At 45.0% G+C, this 18,232-nt stretch overlaps 1 protein-coding gene across 1 annotated transcript; it reads right to left on the bottom strand.

Annotated features, from left to right (window-relative positions):
- Positions 1-662: 662 nt before the first annotated feature.
- TICRR (TOPBP1 interacting checkpoint and replication regulator) lies at positions 663-17,412 on the bottom strand. Its single transcript, XM_057424872.1, is given in 22 exon segments — positions 663-1,133; positions 1,388-1,501; positions 2,578-4,858; positions 5,054-5,211; positions 5,938-6,093; positions 6,798-6,859; positions 7,376-7,466; positions 7,977-8,117; positions 8,689-8,761; positions 9,013-9,109; positions 9,585-9,827; positions 10,137-10,216; positions 10,387-10,480; positions 10,844-10,938; positions 11,493-11,641; positions 12,247-12,459; positions 13,151-13,293; positions 14,019-14,148; positions 14,658-14,907; positions 15,133-15,374; positions 15,974-16,235; positions 16,729-17,412. Coding segments are annotated over 22 exon segments (5,847 nt in total). The 5' UTR covers positions 17,386-17,412; the 3' UTR covers positions 663-1,017.
- Between the last annotated feature and the right edge of the window lie 820 nt (positions 17,413-18,232).

Genomic DNA, 18,232 nt, shown 5'->3' with positions numbered 1-18,232 from the left:
CCTATATCCTGCTGGGCACAAACAGGTCACTATCCCCAGGGATAAAAAAAAAAAAAAAATCAGCCCTTGCAAAGTAATGCAAAATTTCAGCCCCTTTTCGGCTGCATCTTGAGCACAGTCACAGTTCCTGCTATCTTCATGGGGTTAGAACACAAGCACATGTCACAGTTTAGAACAATTGAGTCACTATTTTATCAGTGACAGAGTTTGGTAAAGAACAGTCTTTGACGTGTCATCTGTTATTCCATCCAACTCTGGCCCACTGCAATATGCAGAAAAGGACAATACAGTTAACTCCATCAGCACCAGCTTACCCAGCTGTGACCAGGAGCTCCTACACCAAACCATGCATGATCTACAAAGAGGGAAAATTCAAACTCCTCCTCCTCTTCCCTATTCCCAGCTGTTATCTTTCCCCTCCTCTGCACTCTTTTGGCATTTGTCAAGTATTTCTGAGTAATTTACTCATTAATGCAGTTCATCTGCTTGTTATTTTTCCCCACTAAGCTCTCAGCAACAGAGAGATCCAGTGTCAGGACAAGATACAGAGCAGAAGCATGCAGCTTGTTTTGTACCCACTCACCACCAACATCTTTCCTGCAGCCCCAATCCTTCACCCATCACTTGGGCTAAAGAGAGACTTCTGATTAAGTGACACAATGCAAATTCACATCAGTTTATTTCACAAGGAAGTTGTAGAAAAGTAACGATTCTCCCTCTTTGGCAGAATTGAACCTTCACTGCAAAACTCAGCTACCACATGCAGAAATGCCAAAAAGACCTAGCTAGGCTTTGACTGGATGGAGAGATGCTGTAAATTGAGGTAAAAACTAATTCAAGCACACTACACTTCTGGAGTGGTCCTTATTTCCACTGTCATGTGCCATATGCTTGCATCTAGTCTCCTATCAACACAAGACAGCTCCAAGCCCAGCACCAAATACAAGGTCCTTGTTACAAAGCACATTGTACAGCAGGGATAATGCCAAGTTTCCCGTACTGTTCTGGCTCCAGACTTCAGCTGAGCAGCTTTTTCCGTGAGTAAGTCCTGCTAAGGGGACGTTTCCTGAAAGCTGGGATGGGGAAGGGAGACAGCTCCTGGTTGGCAGCAATTGGGAAGGCATCAGATTCTTCTACAAAATAGAAAGAAGAAATTAAAGTTACACTTCGCCCAAGTTTACTGGTGGCTCTAAGAAATACCAACTGGATACAAAGAACGGTAAGCTGCACTTCTAACTAAGCTACTCTTTCTTCACTGCTACCTCTTTCCCACACTTTCCAGGTCATGCCAAGCTTCTTGGAAGCATGCAAGATGGAGACACTGAAATGACACTGTCATTTAGCTGCAGTCAGAGAGCACTGCCTTTCCTCATAGCACAGGGGTTACCTTGAACATCCTTCCTCCGAGGCGGTGGTGTCTGTCCCTGGCAAAGCAGTGGAGACTGGGTCAGTGCTACAAGGCTGCTGGCAGAGAGCACGCTCTTTACTGGTGGCGTTGAGCCTGGAGAAGCACAGTGAGATGCTGCAGCAAAGTGACAACTTAAAGGTACTGTCAGATCAGTCTCATGCACAGACATAGTTCTACCTCAAAACTTCCATCACTACAAGTGATACTCCGTTTATCTGAAAGAAAATCTAGGCTGGCAGAGTGAGTTTCTGCATGAAGAAAGGTAAAGAGCAGCCTGGAATTATCTCCTACAGGACTAGCTTGAGGCTAAGTACCACTCATTTCCTGTCCTGAATATGGACTAACGTTGATTTAACGTTTGCCCATTTTTTCTCAGTGATATCTGCTGAATGACTAAGACTGCCTCTATACAAACCTTTCCTTGAAAAAGGAAACAAAGACTGAAGCTTCAGGGCATGCAGTGACTATAGAACAATATCTGCTGTAGTCCCTTATAACATTTAGTTTTAGAACAATACTGGGTTAAAGTATTTGAAATTCACAGGGCATTGCTTAGAGAGCCAAGTCAGCCTGTTTCACCATGGTCAGCTGCATCATCTGTACCCACAGCAAAAGCAGAGGTACCTTAAGCTTAAATACCAACCGATGCAACACAGCTGCTAGCAAGGCAATCCTTTCTGATACCCATTTCCAATGGGCCTGCCACTATGCGCACACAGAAAGCGCCAATAAATAACAGCATCCACAGGACTCGCCCACCAAGGCTCCAGTCTATACTGAAGCAGCCAAACTTTAGGCTTAAGACAGTCAGTTTCAGTGCTGGATGCTGGGCAGAAACAGCTAGCAGCATCAACACAAACCCACATAAATTGGGTTCAATTGCCAGTTGAATGCAATTGGGATCCTCCCTCCCCAAGTTCTCAAAGTTTCCTTTTCCAGCCTCCTGCTCCTTCATATTTCTCTGATCTGTCTCCCATCATTAATACTCCATCACATCCAGTCTGCCTCTCCACATCCTTAACTTCCATGTCATTTACAAGCCACTCTGCCTCTCCACCACCTTCTCCCTCAGGTAGTCAGACAGAAAATAACTGTGCTGTTGTTTTTGTCTACCCCCCATTTTTAACCATTTCAATTTCAATAGAGGGTCACTCATGCCACTGAATTACCTGACAAAAGGAAGACATCGTCATCCCCTATGCAACTGTGCTGCTCAAGAGTCATGAGCGCACATGCTCCTGGTTTCTCAGGAAGCACAGAATCCATCTTCAATTTGCTTCTGTTGCCATCATCTGAGGGAAAGCCAGTGAGATCCACACTGCACCTATCAGTGCAAGGTCTCTTGGCATCGTGATTCCCCTCCTTCTCTGGAGACAGATACATTAAGACCCGCTTCCGTGTTTTCAGGCCAAAAGTTCCCTTGGCAGAGTCCTCATCATCCCTGGGTTCAGAGTCACCAGGAGATGCCAGGTCCTGGAGCCTGCAAACCCCTTCCACCTCAAATTCCTCAAGAGTATTTGCTCCTTTGCTGCTGCAGTGCTCCAAGATCTTCACCTCTCTGCCTGCTGACATCATTTTCCACTCATCAGCATTCCTCTCACTTTGAGCACAGCTAACATTAGCAGTGCTGCCTGCTGCTCTCTTTCTCCGAGGCCAGTCATTGATAGCATCAGGGGTAGTCTTCCCTTTCTGCTTTGGAGAAGGTGTCCAGGGAACCCCTGCTTCCAAGGGGGATGGGGAGGTGTTAGAGGCACAGCTTGTTGGGGTGTATGACTGGCATATGTAGGTCTGTCCTGCACCTTTCCCAGGTGTACTGTGGAAAGAGCTGAAGCAGGATGGTGAAACACAAGCAGCTGCTAGTTTTCCTGGGTGTTTGCTACACCAGGTCCCAGCCAGTTCACCAAAGGGGCTTTCACCCCCCTTGGGTTTGCTGGCACTTGATTCAGGTTGAACCTCCAATGATGAGCAAGAGCCGATTTTCTTGATGCGAAGTTTGGGCAGGCCTGAAGCTTGCATTTCAAGTTCAACTTCGTAGGTTGGTGGGCTAGTAGAAGACAGCTTGCAATGACTTTTAGGAGTTGAGAACTTGGCTAGAAGTTGAGGATTTCCCATCCGTGCTGCAGCTTCCCGCTGCCTCCGGTCTGCAGTGCAGCGCAAAGAATAGGCAGGAGGAGACTTTGGCATAGGAGGTGAAGTATTCAGGGCAAACCTAGAGTGTCTCTTAAGTCTTGGAGCCTTCAGCCCCGTGTATTCTTCTTTCAAGGTTTTTGGTTCCAAGTCTTCACTAACTGTTTGAGAACCACTTAGGAAGGACTCACGGGTGTTTGCACTGGAGTTCCCCTCCTTAAACCACTGCTCACACTCTCTCTCAGCATTCGGTGCATGGACCTGCTCTCCAGCAGAAGGCTTTGGAGACAGATTCTTCTCCAAGTTTTCAGAGTCCTCTCTTGGAGGAAACTTTTGAGAAACTACCTCCATTTGTTTATTTGTCTCTAATACAGGGGTATTTTGAGTAGCTTGGAACTGAGAGAGCTGAAGGCTTTCTACAGAAGAGTTACCACCGCTGTCATGACAACTGTCCTTATTTTCAGGTGTTGCACACGCAACTGTGAGATTCTCTCCTCCAGGGTTTAGTTCACATCTGGCCTGCTTGGATGTGTGAAGCAGAGACCTCAGTGGAGTGCCAGCAATACCTGGAGATCTTTGAGAATATGGTTTGGATGCACACAGTTCCCAGTCAGACTCTTTAGCCTCCACATGGGAAGGAGAGCATGTTATTACACTGTCCATGGAGCGTTCACTGAGAGAACTGAAGGGAGGCTCTAACCTCACAGCAAGCTGTGCTATCTCTGTACTTGGTGTGCTGGTACATAATTCTGAACCTGGATCTTCAGGTTTTCTGGGTGTACTTTTAGTTGCTCGAGATAATGGATCTGACTGTGACTGAATTTCCTTTGGGAGGATTTGCCTCTGAGTACCAACTGGAGATGCTAATTTTGAGAGGTACCTCAAGGAACGTCTTGGAGTTTGTAGTTCTGAAGAACATCTTTCCTGCATGGCAGAGGAGGGAGAAGCAGCTGGGTTTGAATCTGTCAGAGGTAACAGTGAGGCACTGAGCCCTGTGAATCCTTCGTGTTCCGGCATGTGTAAGCCAGCCTCTTTGCAAGGAGGGGAAAGTCTTTCTGCTGAAGAAAAGTCCTCAGAAGTTCCTTGCAGTGAGTGAACGCTCTTGCTTTCAGCTAATGCAGACGGTGACTTGACCTTTTGTGCAGGATGAGAAAAGTACTTTCCCAAACACTTAACTGCAGTCTTCTTTGCAGCTGGGCTTTTGCCAGGAGTCTTCTCCATCCTCTGTGGTGTCCTCAGAAGGATGCGAGGTGATCTCCTTGGCAGCTTACTGGCAGAATTCACTGGCTTCTGGGCAGGTTTATGAGGTGTTTTTCTAGGAGTCTGCCGGGGACAATAAATAAATAAATGAAGAATCAGGCTTGTTCTATTCCAGCAGTATTATCTACCCCTCCTGATACTTACTTCAAGATTTAAAACAAAAAACATTTAGACTTAACAAACACTAAACTGAAGCTATGTATGTCTCACCAAACATGAACAGAGAAAAGGGATAGAAAGAGAGGTAAGTATTTCTACCTGACAAGCAGTCAGCTCCTCTGAGTGTAAGGAATCTTTTCTTGTTCTTCTCCTTCCAGGTGAAGGATTTGCTGCAGGGCTACACGTGTCAATCACAGCACCAAAGAAAAGCCTCTTGGGGGTCTGGACAGGGGCACTCTGTGAATGCTGCTTCATGCCTAGAAAGTAGAATGGTACAATTCAACTAACACCAAGTAATCTGCCACAAACAATTGTCACAATCACCTCAGATGTACAAAGCCTATAGCTCTGGCATGTTCTTTTCTAGCCAGATGTTAAAGCTCCTCCAGAATTATTGTTATTTCCCAGTATGAAACTAATGTCCACCTGTAGAAAAAGTGCTCTAAGAGGAAAAAAAGTCCAAAGTAGCTCAGCTCCTTAATAGTATTTACAGCTTGTACCTTAAAGTTCTGGTTCGTGACTAAGGATTCTAGTAAGCACAATACAAAGAACTAAACGTTACCATTTACAGTTGATAATCCTACTGAGAAAGCCATCAAAGAAGATCCCATCAGTCACTGCTTTATGCTACCACAGAGTAGACTGAAAGAAAGCTTTAGAAATTCTGTCCCACATTTTAGAGGGATTTCATTACATTTGAGGAATGTAGACTGACAATCAGCAGTGTTTTGGTAGATGGGCCTGACTGGTTTCTTAAGTTGGCAGCGTATTCCCCATAGGAATAGCTGCCTAAGCATCCTTCAAACTCAGATTTCCAATTAAAACAAAAATTACTAGGGATTAATTTCTGTCTACAGAAGATATTACATGATAAATCTTAGCTTCTTGCAATCTCTTGTAGAGCCAAATCAAATCAAAATCAGAGCTATCCATGCCAGCTTTTCAGATCAGCAACACCAGTCTGCTCAAATCCCATTCAGTACCTTCTACATCCCGCAGTGTAGAGCTCTCCTCTTCTTGTCCTTGATGGACAAGCTGTGAATTTTGTGAGCTGGGCTGTGCAGTGGAATAGAAAACTCCAGAGCAGGTCCTATTCAAAGAGAGCTGTTTGATGCGTGGGCTTCTTCTCAACCCTGCTTCTGCAAAGGTAAGGAGACTGGAGATGGAGACTTCTGTTTCCCTCAACAATGAGGACATCTTCAGGAACAGTTTGTAACTGAGCACACCACAAAGAAACTTCCATACAGCTAGAATATCACATGCAGGGCAAGCATTTCAAAGAAATGCATTTCAAATACCACATTTTCAGGCAAGCATAGCAAAGAAAGATTTGGCTTTCCTGGAGATTTGGAATATTAATGCATATAAATCTTTCACATCATACTGCTTCCTCCTTTAAGTCATGGTAACTCTCATTCCTCTCTAGCAATTATACGGAAACCAATGCTAGAAAAGCCATGTTCAATGCAAGTTACATCCAGGTTAAATGACTAGTTAATTCTCGTGTTTCTTTTTACTAGTGATTTCATCTTCCTGCTTGCTCAGCCATGCTGTTTTCTTCCTTTCTGGGGACAAGAAACAGCAGCAGCCAACACAACAGTCACTCCAGAGAGCCAAGTGGCTATTACAGTAGAAATCAGAGCAGTGTTAGAGTAACAGTACACCACGTTGAAAACACATCAAGAAAAACTCTGCATGTGCTGGTTTGACAGTAACTACAGCAGCTCAGAATCTTGTTCACCCTCAAAGTCCATCATGTGTTTTCCTTTGAAACAGTTACTATCCCTTTAACTTACACACTACAACACAGCAAAGCCACCTGTATTAAAAAAATAGTGTTTACCATTTATGGCCTTCTCTGGAGATTCTTCTACAACACCAGTGTCACAACCTGGATCAGAAGACCTTGAGAAACAGCAAACATTTTGGACTTGGCACATTGTTCACACTTACAAAACCAGAACTTCACACAGGCTGAAAAGCAGTACATTCTATTCTACGTTTATGTATTGCTTTGTGGGCTACTCTAGGTGAGCAATTAGTAAGCACTTTGCCTCCTGTTTACACAGGATTGAGTACAGGTAACTCAATAGCTGTATAGGGAACAGCACCACATGGAAGCAAAGGCTGAATTTCAGCCGAGAGTCCACAAAACACAGCACAGGCCTTTTCTTCAGAAGCCCTTGAAACAGCAACTGAGCCCACACAGAAATTAGCTGCAGGAATTAAAGCAGCCTGACTTACATGAGGAGTCAAGCAGTATTTCTCCCCACTCAGACAACAGAACTTAGCCTCCACTTGTTCTCTTACTACCTTAGGTGAAGGTGACACTTTGATCACAAAGAAGATACCCGGTCCCTGTGCTCACAGCCATTACTTACACATCCAATACTTGAAGAAATGCAGGAGGAGCTTACTCACCGGCCTTTGATCTGTTTCTGTAGTAGCCTCCTGGAGACCTGCTTATGTAGTGGTGTTTCTGCAACTCTTTTGGTCAAGAGCTTGCGATGATCTAAAAAAAAAAAAAAAAGTCAAGAAAGAGCTGTAACATCACCCAGTTATAAAGCAGTTCGGATAAGTAAGTAAATAGCTTTGTCTAGGTTTCAGTTTAAGAATGACAGCCAATATAGGATCCTTGTGCATCACTCTCAGCACTCATAAGCTATTATTTCAGAGTCCAATGTCTACACTTCCTTCCCACTCCCTCAGTATTATCATCAGTACTTTGTGTCAGAAATAATTAACCTACTGAGATAATTTTCATTCTTCACCTTTCATTCACAGATTCTTTTATAACCAAGCATTCTGACATCAGTTCTGAGACACAGGAAATTCAGTAAAAAAAATAGGTTTCGGTTTCAAAACCATCCCATTCGCCTCCAACCATCACAGCAATGATCTAGAATATTTCCTCCTTCATTAAAAACACATCATAATTGTTTCATAGAACTGAGGATGCAAGAATAGGGATTTTAGGAAAAGCTCTTCCACAACAATCCTACACGTGCCAGTCATGTCCTACCTTTAGTGCCTTCATCACTGCATTTGTATCTTAAGCCTTCCACAGCAGATACTGACTGGCTTCTAGGCATCTTTTTCATAGACCTTTTTGATGGTGAAAGTATCTCTTCATTGAAGAGGTTCCTTCTTACCTTCGTAACCTCTGTGACACAAGACAAAGCAAGAAATGATTAGATTAAAAGGGTAAAAAGAGGGAAAAAGAGGAAAAAGAAAATCAGGACAATTTTGTCAGGCCACTAGAGATAGGAACAGAAAAACAAGTTCTCAGAGGCCAAAACGCATTGAAAATGGTTTTTCTGCTACTGGAACACGTACTCCTCCGAATCCATCCTGGACTTGTCTTACAAAGTTGCATTATTCCAGCAATAAGCAGATGCCATAGCAGGAAAAGCAGCCAGTCAGTGTCCCATATGGAGGAACATTAAGTGAGCTACAAAATCTCAACTGAAGCACATGTTGGTTCAGAGAACATGTGGGATTTAATTTTAAGTACTTTCCAGAGATATCCTGTTTCCCAGATACAGGAATTCACTCCTTTCAGGATACACAATTGAGAACACACACAGAATACAGCCAAAGTTTTTGCAGAATTGAGCAAAAATTAGTATTTCCAGCATGCTTCAGCGTAATTCCATCATGGCTCAACTAAAGCTTACAGGGAGAACATGTGCTGAAGACGCAACTTTCCATGGCAAAGCTAGAAGTCAATATACCTTGCACAGCTTCTTTCTGCAATGAAGGCATCTGCTGGGGCTTCTCAGAGGCAAGGTAAGAACGCAAGCTCTCCTGAAACAAGAAGTATACATTAGCCTCCCTCACCAGAAGTGTAATGTTATGTTTACTTACTATGAATATTAGATGTAAGCTCTGAACCACACTAATTCCTCCTTCAAAACAATTTTGATCTCTGTACAGCTGATATAGAACAACTGGCTAAATGGATGCAGAGCAACTGTTTTTGCACTCAAGTGTCACTTCACAATGTTGCTGCATCCTGACAGAAGCAACCCACACACAATCCTTCAGAAGGGTCTTACCTTTCGGATGGGAACCTTGGCTGTCTTGGGAATCTCAATTTGACGCAAGTTCTGTGGTGCTTCTGTCATGCTCCTGTGTCTGGCTAACACATTTTTCCTTTAGAGAGTATATAAAGCTTAAGTTAAAATAAGATCAGAAGCCCAGTTATCAACCTAATAACTTTGGTTTGACTCTAGAGATATGAAGTCTTTACCTAAATTCAGACTGCAGATTATACCCTATGTTACAACACTGAAAGATGATTTGCAATTTGAAGAGCTATACCTAAAGTTAAGGTTGGTATTAAAACTCATTTCACTATTTGCAAAAATGTACTTAGGGTCCCCAACATCGAGATATAAAGTAAACTGCAGTTTTAACAATATAGTATGCTGCACATACAGAATCAATATTACACTTTCATATAGTCAGCCATGGCAAGTTAACATGAAAAATAGGAGCCCTTAATGCAGAGCTATCAACAGCTTGCCCCAACTATTTATCCAGCAACAGAGAGATATCTGAGCTGTAGTTTAGATAACTCTTCAGCCACAGCCCAGGCTACAACAAGCTGCTTCCTATTTGCAATTACCTTCTCTTTTTGGCAGATCTGGTGCGCAGCTCCTCCAGCTGATCGCTCTCAGTGGACAGACAAACAGCAGTGGGAGTTAAGGCAGATGATAAAGACAGTGGAAGGCCTGGAGATTTGCTATCCAGAGTCATGGAGTCATCACTGAAGAAGTCTGAAGGCAGAACAGATGCCAGCTTCGCAGGTATTTGTGTACCAAGACCATAGTAAATATCTCCAAGGGTCTTTGGCATTGAATTCATATACCTAGAGTGTCAAAGAACACACATCAAATACAATCCCCCACAAAACTTTCAGTGTTTCAATCCCAAGGTTTGAACTAAATCTTTGTTCTCAAATGTCAATTAAAACAAACCAAAAAATCAAATAGGTTTTTTTTTCATTAGCTTACTTATCAGCTACTTTTTCTTTAATCAAGTACAACAAACAGAAATGTTTGAACTTTTGACAATTACAAGATGCAGTGAATCAAAGCTGCAGATTGCTGTTTACTCAAAGAACATATACAACCAAAACCGGTCCCCAGTAACACTTAAGCCACGCTTAAGTACTTACAATTCTAATATTTCCTCTAGAAACTTTGTAAGATACCCTGAGTCTTCGGTGAGGCACAAAATGCGCAGCATATCTGTCATCTGGAAGAGAAAGTTAAGTGGGAAAATGGATTAAGTTGTGACAGTTGCAATAGCAAAATTTTGAGCAAGCAATATTAAGTGTTACAGTAAAATCACGGAAAAAACTACAGGTTCCAGGTCTCCATATCTAGTGCCATCCAGAAACACAACCTGGTCTATAATTTACTTGCCTCTTCTAACAGCTGCTCCATTTCATCTGTGTTGCTTTGCAGTGAAGAGCACTGAAGACATAACTCGAGGCGTAAAAATACCTGAAGTCGGCACCTAAGAAAAAAGAGATATCATACACTGCCTTTTTTCTGGTGGAAACAGCATATTTACTGCAAAAGTTGTGCTCAAGAAAGCACTGGGAAGGGAAGTGGTTCCTTTTGACAGCGTAATTTGGTTAGCATTTCATTTTGGTGGCAGGGAAGATGCCTTATTTCAGATATAGGCTGCAATACTTAGCACACAGCATATGTGTATCTGAATTTAATGAGGTGTTTTTACTGTGACCAGGGATTCTCCCTGGAATATTTACCCCATCTAAATACTTTTCCACTTGCACAAAAAAAAAAAGCCACCATTAAAAATTGCTAACCAACTCCACAGTATCCCAGTAGTTGAAGTAAATAGAGCATCTCATACTCTCTGACTTTGGCCTCCTTCTGTGAGCCATGCTGTTGTCTGAGCACTTTGCTGGTCTTCAAGAGATGGTTTCTGACTCTTTCCACACAGGCCACCTGCAGATATACATAATTACAGCAAAAACTTTAAGTCAGTTCTCTGTCTTTTGGGAGTAGCTTCATTTTTTCCTTCTCCTTCAAGGAAAGGAATTCTTTTTCCTTCAGCAGCAAAGTCACAATGACATTAGACATGGAACAACGTCTAACTTGAAATCAGAGGTCACCTGCTTGCAGCTTCAGGCCTATGGATTTGGTTTTCATAGTATTTTTTACAATTATTCACAAGTTTACTGATTTTTCAGTGAGTTACTTTAAGTCCATAATTAGTGTTAAAGACTGTTAAGAATCAGAATTCCGAATGAGGTCACAGAAATATATCTGTTGAAATCTCTACCAAAGGGGTAAGCCAGTAACCAAACTGGGTTTTCCTGTGTTCTTTACAGCTACCACAGTATTTTCACTATTGAGTTGGCACAGGTAGAAGTAGTCAAAACCACTGCTAACTATGTGCAACTGTGCATAAAATCTTCAGGTAACATGAAGGAAAAGTAGCCTGAAATAGTAAAAACTTTAATTTCTAGATCATCAACAACCCATATGCATTTACCTACCTCTTTCTCTTTGGCATCCTGTATTTTCAAGAACCTTTTAATGGCCATGATCATATTCTGAGCACACACAGATGAAAGAACTCCCTCAGCAACAGCCTTCTGGTAGCTTGCAATTAAATGGGACTGCAGCTCCTCCTCAGTTTTGAAGTCTGCAAGGGAAATGGTCAAAGTTAATACAAATCTTGTTCACCACCATTTATCTTACTGATGAAATACTCATTCCGGCTGAAGAGAACAGAGGAGGTCACCAAAGGTTTTCACCAGCAAAGATGCATCCAGATCACAGAACAACAACAGAAACAGTCCCAGGTTCAGACCCATGACAAATGGCAAGCTTAGCTCCCAAGTAGATCAGCAAGCTTTTGGGCTACTGCAGCAGTCAAGAAATGTCCTTTATTTCTGCATGATGATTAAACAGGACATTTAGAGTTACCTCTTGATGGGTGCTTCCCTCTACTACTTTTGGTTAACAATAAAAAGCAAAAAGATTGTTCCTTACTGCTTTTTTCAGATGGAGAAAAGGCAGGAAACTAACCCCAGGATTAGCTGGAACGCTAGAATGTAAACATCCATAGAAACTAACTTGGAGAAGGGTGGAAAAGAATAACCACTCTGTGCCAAGCTGAAGATACAGAAACCCAAACACTGATCTGTCCCCTAGCACCTAACACTCCAATTATTATCCTTTTCTCTCTCTTCCATAAAAATCCCATGTAAGCTCCTACAAATATGAGGACTGAAATTCAATACACACCTATTGATATTTTAAGTGCCTTTTCCTTTTCTTCCACCTTCTCATTCAATCTTTTTGCTGAAAGCTTCCATGGAACCTTCTCATTCACTGTTGGTGGCTCACCATCAGGTTGAAGCTTCTGAGCTTTTACATTTAGTCTTGCTACATTGAGCATCTGTAGGGATCTGGACATGGTCTTCATCTTCTGCCTGACTGGAGTTCGGGGAACCCCACCTGCAACACCACAGAAAGGGAGTGCTACTGTCACACACACTGGACCAGGAACTCCACCCAAGGTAGAGCACAATACAGAATTCAGTCAAGTGAGATTAGTAATCTTCTAGTGGAAAACAGAGGGTTTGTGCTTCTCCATTACGTAAATGTACACACAGTTACTTCTCTAAGTAAAACAGAGGTGAAAACTTGTTCTGCATAAGAACTTATACCTATATAAGATACACCTATAGGAAAGCAGTCTTACATCACAGAAATAGCCAACAGAGCAAGACTTGGGAATAAATGAACTGTGGTTAGTGTACCGAAATGCAACGATTAAACTCTCTTCTAGAAGAAAGCGTTTTATTTCTCCAAATTAGAGCAAAGTTGAGAGCTTGCAATATTTACTAGTAGTTGGAGCAGTCCCTATTTCAACAACTAGTGAAACTGCAGAGCTCTGCATGCTGCTCTGGAACAGCTTTGTCAGTCGCTGAGCAGCCCTCAATCGGAACATTTGGGTTGTTCTTAAAGGACAATCCTAATATTAATATGTAAATTATGCCCTCTCCAAATTAAAAAAGAAAATCTAAAGCATGCCACTGCTCAGGAAAATACAGCTCTCCAGGGTTCATGTATTACTAAGGCCTGCTGAGAAGTCTTTATCATCCTTAACTGACAATTGGCACACATAATCCCAAAGCATACATACGCCTCTTTCTGTTATTTCCTGGTCCAGCTGCAGCAGATGTTTCACTGGATTTTCTCTGGTACAGCTCAGACAGACTTTCTGAGAGTTCCACTTCAGGTTGGTCCACATCATCCTTCCTGCTGGCACAAGGAACCTGCAGGAGCCTATATAAAAGACCCATTCAACAGAGTTATCAAAAAAGAAGGGGGTGGGAAGCTTATTCCTTGTTCCCAGTGGACGGGAATCACATTCTTCTAAGTACCAGTAACATATACTAGTACACTACCAATGCCTGCTCCCCAAAACTCTTCAGATACTAAAAACCCACACCACCTCCCCTGAGAAGGGTCACACAAAGTTGGAAACAAGCGTGACAAGAGTTGCCTGAAGTACAGTGGGTATGCCACTGACCCATGTCACAAAACTACATGAGCAGCTTTGTGCTAAGCTATCTTGCATTAGGCTTTTGTTAATGTTCCATTCAGGCAGCTGTCTGAAGAAAGCAAGATTATTCATTCCTACTAGATACCAACTGTGATAATACAACCACTATCTTCAGTACCTTGCAGTGAATCCTATAGCATAAGAAAAGCTGAAGCCTGACATTTCCCCAAGTAGCTTAGATCACCTTAAGTTGCCTGTATCCCTTCTGAAACTGTCAAAATCTTAATCCATTCTAAGTACTACCCAAATATCCTGTTCCCAGATCCTTTTGTCCATACACCAAGATATAATGAAGCAAAAGCACACAGGAAACTGAGTACAGAAATAAAAGTACTAAGAGGAGTGTTTAATTCCAGAATTCTGAGCAACACTACAACCATACTACTTATCAGGAAGCAGAAACCCTCAACGTCTCCTACTCAAGAGACACGTTTCAGAAACATACCTGAATGACTCCATCAGATCTGAGCTCGCTCCACAAGCATTCGATGTAGGATACCATGCTTCAAGTACTGAAGGATGCCAGCCCCCTGTATGGGACAGTTCCCTTTGGACCCACTCTGGCACAGGAGCTTCTTCTGTGAACAGACACACAGAAAATTATTAGAAAGAGCTAAATGAAGTGGCAGAAGGTCCTTGCCTTCACAGAGACTCTAAAGCAGAGGTTTCCAAACCTTTAGTCCTGGAAGCCCAATTTAATGGCCAATACATCAGGTGTGGAGACTCATAAGAAGATTCACTCTAACACAAAACAGTTAAGCTAGAAGCAACCTCCCTGAAGCCACTCCCAAAGGCTCTACTGGCCAAGGATGGCTTGCAACTCATTTTAGGAAGCCTCAAACAACTCATCCCCAGGCACAGCGTAGCTGCACTTTATCTACAAGCTAATGGAAATAAAACAGAAAGATACATCACTGCAGATTTCTGCATCCTATCAGAAGGTGTGAGCCACAGAGGACAAGGCAAAATAAGCAAGTCCCAAAAAAGTGAGACTCCTCACAAAGCAAATCATTAACTTTCAATCCTTCCACTCCAAAACAGATCTAGAGATGATCAAAAGATGGCAAGTTTTGCATTTCCTGACACTTACCCATACTGGCCAGAGAATCTTCCACCACTGTGTCGATTTTACTTAACACACTATTTACAACATCTGGGAGGTGAAAATCACTGTCTTGGGGACAGTCCTCCACTACAGCTCCTTCAAGATTGCACCACTGAGCTTCAGCAGTCTTCTCAGTACCAAGTACAGTCAGAACTGCAGTGCTCTCAGAGAGGGGTGACAAAACAGCAGTGCAGGAGCACCAACTTGTAGACAGCGATACCTCAGCAACCTACATTAAAAGAAAGAGGAAAAGTTTATGTTACCTAGAAATACAGAGACTTGGGGGTACAGACACTTAACAAGCAGATTATAGACTTACACGATTTCCTAAAGAACGTTTTGAATTTATCTCTGAATGAGCAATGTGCAGTGTCACAACATCACAAACTGTCACCCCTTTTGTTACAGCCCGCTTCAGAACAGGTGTTAGTTTAAAGCAAAGGAAAAGAGTTACCATGTGCAGTTCTTCAGTCACTAAAGTCCTTAACAGCTGCTGGAACAGTGACCTGTTGCGCTCTGCCTGCTTAATCTGTGAGCTCTGCAGTATCCAGCTCTCTGTGAGGAAGTGCCCAGCCTGTGCCAAGTTCCAACCTGACAAGCTGCCTTTCAGGAAGATATTGACTGGACAATGCAGTTGCCGTTGGCTCATGGCAAGGGGTTCCAGGATCACAGGACAGCTTTCTTGCTTCTTTCCTCCTAGATAAGATAAGCAAAGGATAAGATCAAGCAAAAACCCTAAAACAAGTGAAGGAAAAAAAAAAACAAAACGTTTTCATTGAGGTGAAGGGAACTACGATGCAAAAAAATCCCAAAAATCCCAAGTTTCATGGCTAAACAGGGAACAGCTCTCCAGTAAGTGGTTGCAGAACTGACCTCCTCCCCAGGCTCTCAAGAAGCTGAGTGTACCAAGGGACCACTAAAAGAGCCAAAGAACCCTGCATGCTGCTTTGAAGCGAAACTTTCTTTTGATGGGGCTTTTTATTTGTATTCTTAGTTAAATTGAAGCTGAGGCAAAGCATGCATAAAAGCATATATACACCTATATGAGGTGGGATCAGCAAGCAGTTCTTCATACATCCAGGCTTATGGAAGCATGGAAAACTGAAGAGACTAAATCAGAAATATGGGCTAATAGCTCTCATATCAAAGGAACTAGAACCCATGCAGGACTTTTGCTTTAAACTCAGGCCCTTAAATATCTGAAGTTACTTCTACACCTCCTGTCCCCAAGGAAAGCTGGTACAGGCCCTGGCACATCACAGTTACTACTATGCCACTTATCTGGGTGTTATTACCAGGCAGACTGAGAAACAATGTTCCTTCTTGCTGGGGGAAAACTGCTTGGAATACAGAGGGCTTCAAGAACAAGCAGTTCAAAGTCGCATCCAAGGGCAGCAGCGTGGTCCAAGGGACAGTCTGTGGCACTGGGGAACTGGAGTCAAAGTTGTGGGGACTCAAAAAATGCACCAAGGCATCAGCTGGCAAAATGGTTCCTCCGGTCTGACATATCAGTTCCAACATTGTCCAGTATCCAACGTGATCTGGGGATTCCATCACCTGAAATCAAGGAACAGAGACGTTTCCACTTCGTGTTGGCAGAGAGAGAACATTCACAGGAACAAATCAAGACGGATGCATTGCCAGCAACTCACATATGAAATGACTACACAGCATCTAAACCCAGTGCTTCCCAACTGGGTTCATGAGCTTTATCAGCCTCCATCGGAATACAATAGAGAAAATACCATTCCCACTAGATTAAGAGCTGCCAGCACTTTAAACGGGTTCAGCTTCAAGTCCCGTCTCTCAGACTGCTTATCTGCAATTCCGAATAGCTGCAGCTCCCACCTAACACAAAGCCCAAAACACCCCCCAATGAACACAGTCAGCTGCAGCTGTATCCCGTCTCCAAGAGGGTAAGCACCATCAGTTTGCAGTCTCCTGCACAGGATCCTGTGCATCAAACTGCGCTCCCTTCTTATCCGGGAGGCAGCGCAGAAGAGACCCCACCGGTGCTCCTGCCCGGCGCGGTGCGGTGCCAGCGTGTTACCTGCGCGAACTCAGCGGTGTCCACCCAGAAGAGCGCGATCCTCTGCTCCGCGATCAGCTCCTGCACGCTCTTGGGCAGCAGCTTCTCCGCCAGCTCCTGTGCCGCGGGGGGGTCCGCAGGGGAGGCCGCGGCGTCGCTCCCGGACACGAACCGCCGCAGCTCCCTCCGCGAGCGCGGGCAGGGGGAGAACAGGAAGACGGCGTTCACAAAGCCCTCGGGGGGAGCGCTGCTCTCGGCGGGCTCCGCGGCGGCCGGCCCCGTCCTGCGGCTCCTGCGCAGGGGCTTGGTGGGGGACGCGATCTCGGGGCGGTCCCACTGGAAGTCGAGGAGCGTCTCCTTGAGGCCGTGGTGGGTGAGCGCGGCGCGGGACGCGGGGCCGGGCAGGACGGCGCCGAGTCCCCGCGCCCCGAACCGCTCCGCCAGCTCCTCCTCGAAGCGGGCCCATGCGCGGGGATCGGGCGGGCGGAAGCCGCCACCCCGCGAGGCCCCGCCGCGCCCGCCGAGCGAGTCGAAGAACCTGAACGCCCAGCGGAGGGGCGGGAGGCCGAACCGGCAGCACAGCTGCGTGAGGAGGCGCAGCGCACCGCGCTGCAGCCGCGCCCGCCGGCCCGGGCTGGCCGTGTCCAGCAGGAACACCACGCTGTGCGAGCACGACATGGCCCAGAGCGGCGCGGCTCGGCTCGGCTCGGCTCCCGGCTCTGGGCTGGGCTCTACTCCAGCTCAGTTTAGCCCAGTCCCGTCCAGCCGAGGGCACGGTAGCGCAGCACAGACCAGTCCAGTCCAGCCCAGCCCAGCTCAGCTCAGCTCAGCACGGTCGAGCCCAGTTTAGCCCAGTCAAGTCCTGCCCAGCATAGCCCAGGCCAGGCCTGAGCTGGGATGGACTGAGCTAAACTGGAATGAGCTGGGCTGAGATGAGCTGCTCCAGCCCCGCTCTGTCCAGCCTGTATCTTCCCAGCCCAGTCCAGCCTACTACAGCTCAGCTCAACCCAGTCCAGTTTAGCCCAGTCCAGCCCAATCTGCCCCCTATGGGTGCAAAGGCAGGGGGCTGTGGATGGACAGGAGCTCATGGTTGGCGGGAGAGGATGAAGTCCCTGGGTTGTCATTGACCCCCTTGCCCCTGAGCCCCTTATCCTGGCACACCACTTAACCTCATGGGTGGCAGCAGTCACAGGGTGATCCATGTGTGTATGCATCACACTGGGAACCAGGAGGAGGAGGAGGACACCCTGCAGACCAGAGCCACCCAGATGTCCACACCACCCTTCTTTGCAGAGCCTGAATGCCCCAGCACAAACCAGTGTCACCAGCAGCACTTGTATTTATAAAGCAACAAAGACCAGTGGGCAGCAAAGCACCATTCACTGTGCTGCCGAACTGGGCAGGTGTAATGAGCTGGAGCCAGGAGCTGACCTGCTTGGCTGCACACTGAGAGCAAGGGAAGGGCACCAGGGCTGCCTGGATGGAAGGGTGGTGGGCAGCCTATGGGATGGGGGCTCCTGCTCCT

Source organism: Pezoporus wallicus, unplaced genomic scaffold, assembly GCF_028554395.1.
Source record: "Pezoporus wallicus isolate ANWC-B61680 ecotype Strahan unplaced genomic scaffold, APGP_CSIRO_Pwel_v1 contig_3952, whole genome shotgun sequence".
Lineage (NCBI taxonomy): Eukaryota > Metazoa > Chordata > Aves > Psittaciformes > Psittacidae > Pezoporus > Pezoporus wallicus.
The sequence above is the reverse complement of the archived record's forward strand: the minus strand, read 5'-3'. Positions and strand labels throughout refer to the sequence as shown.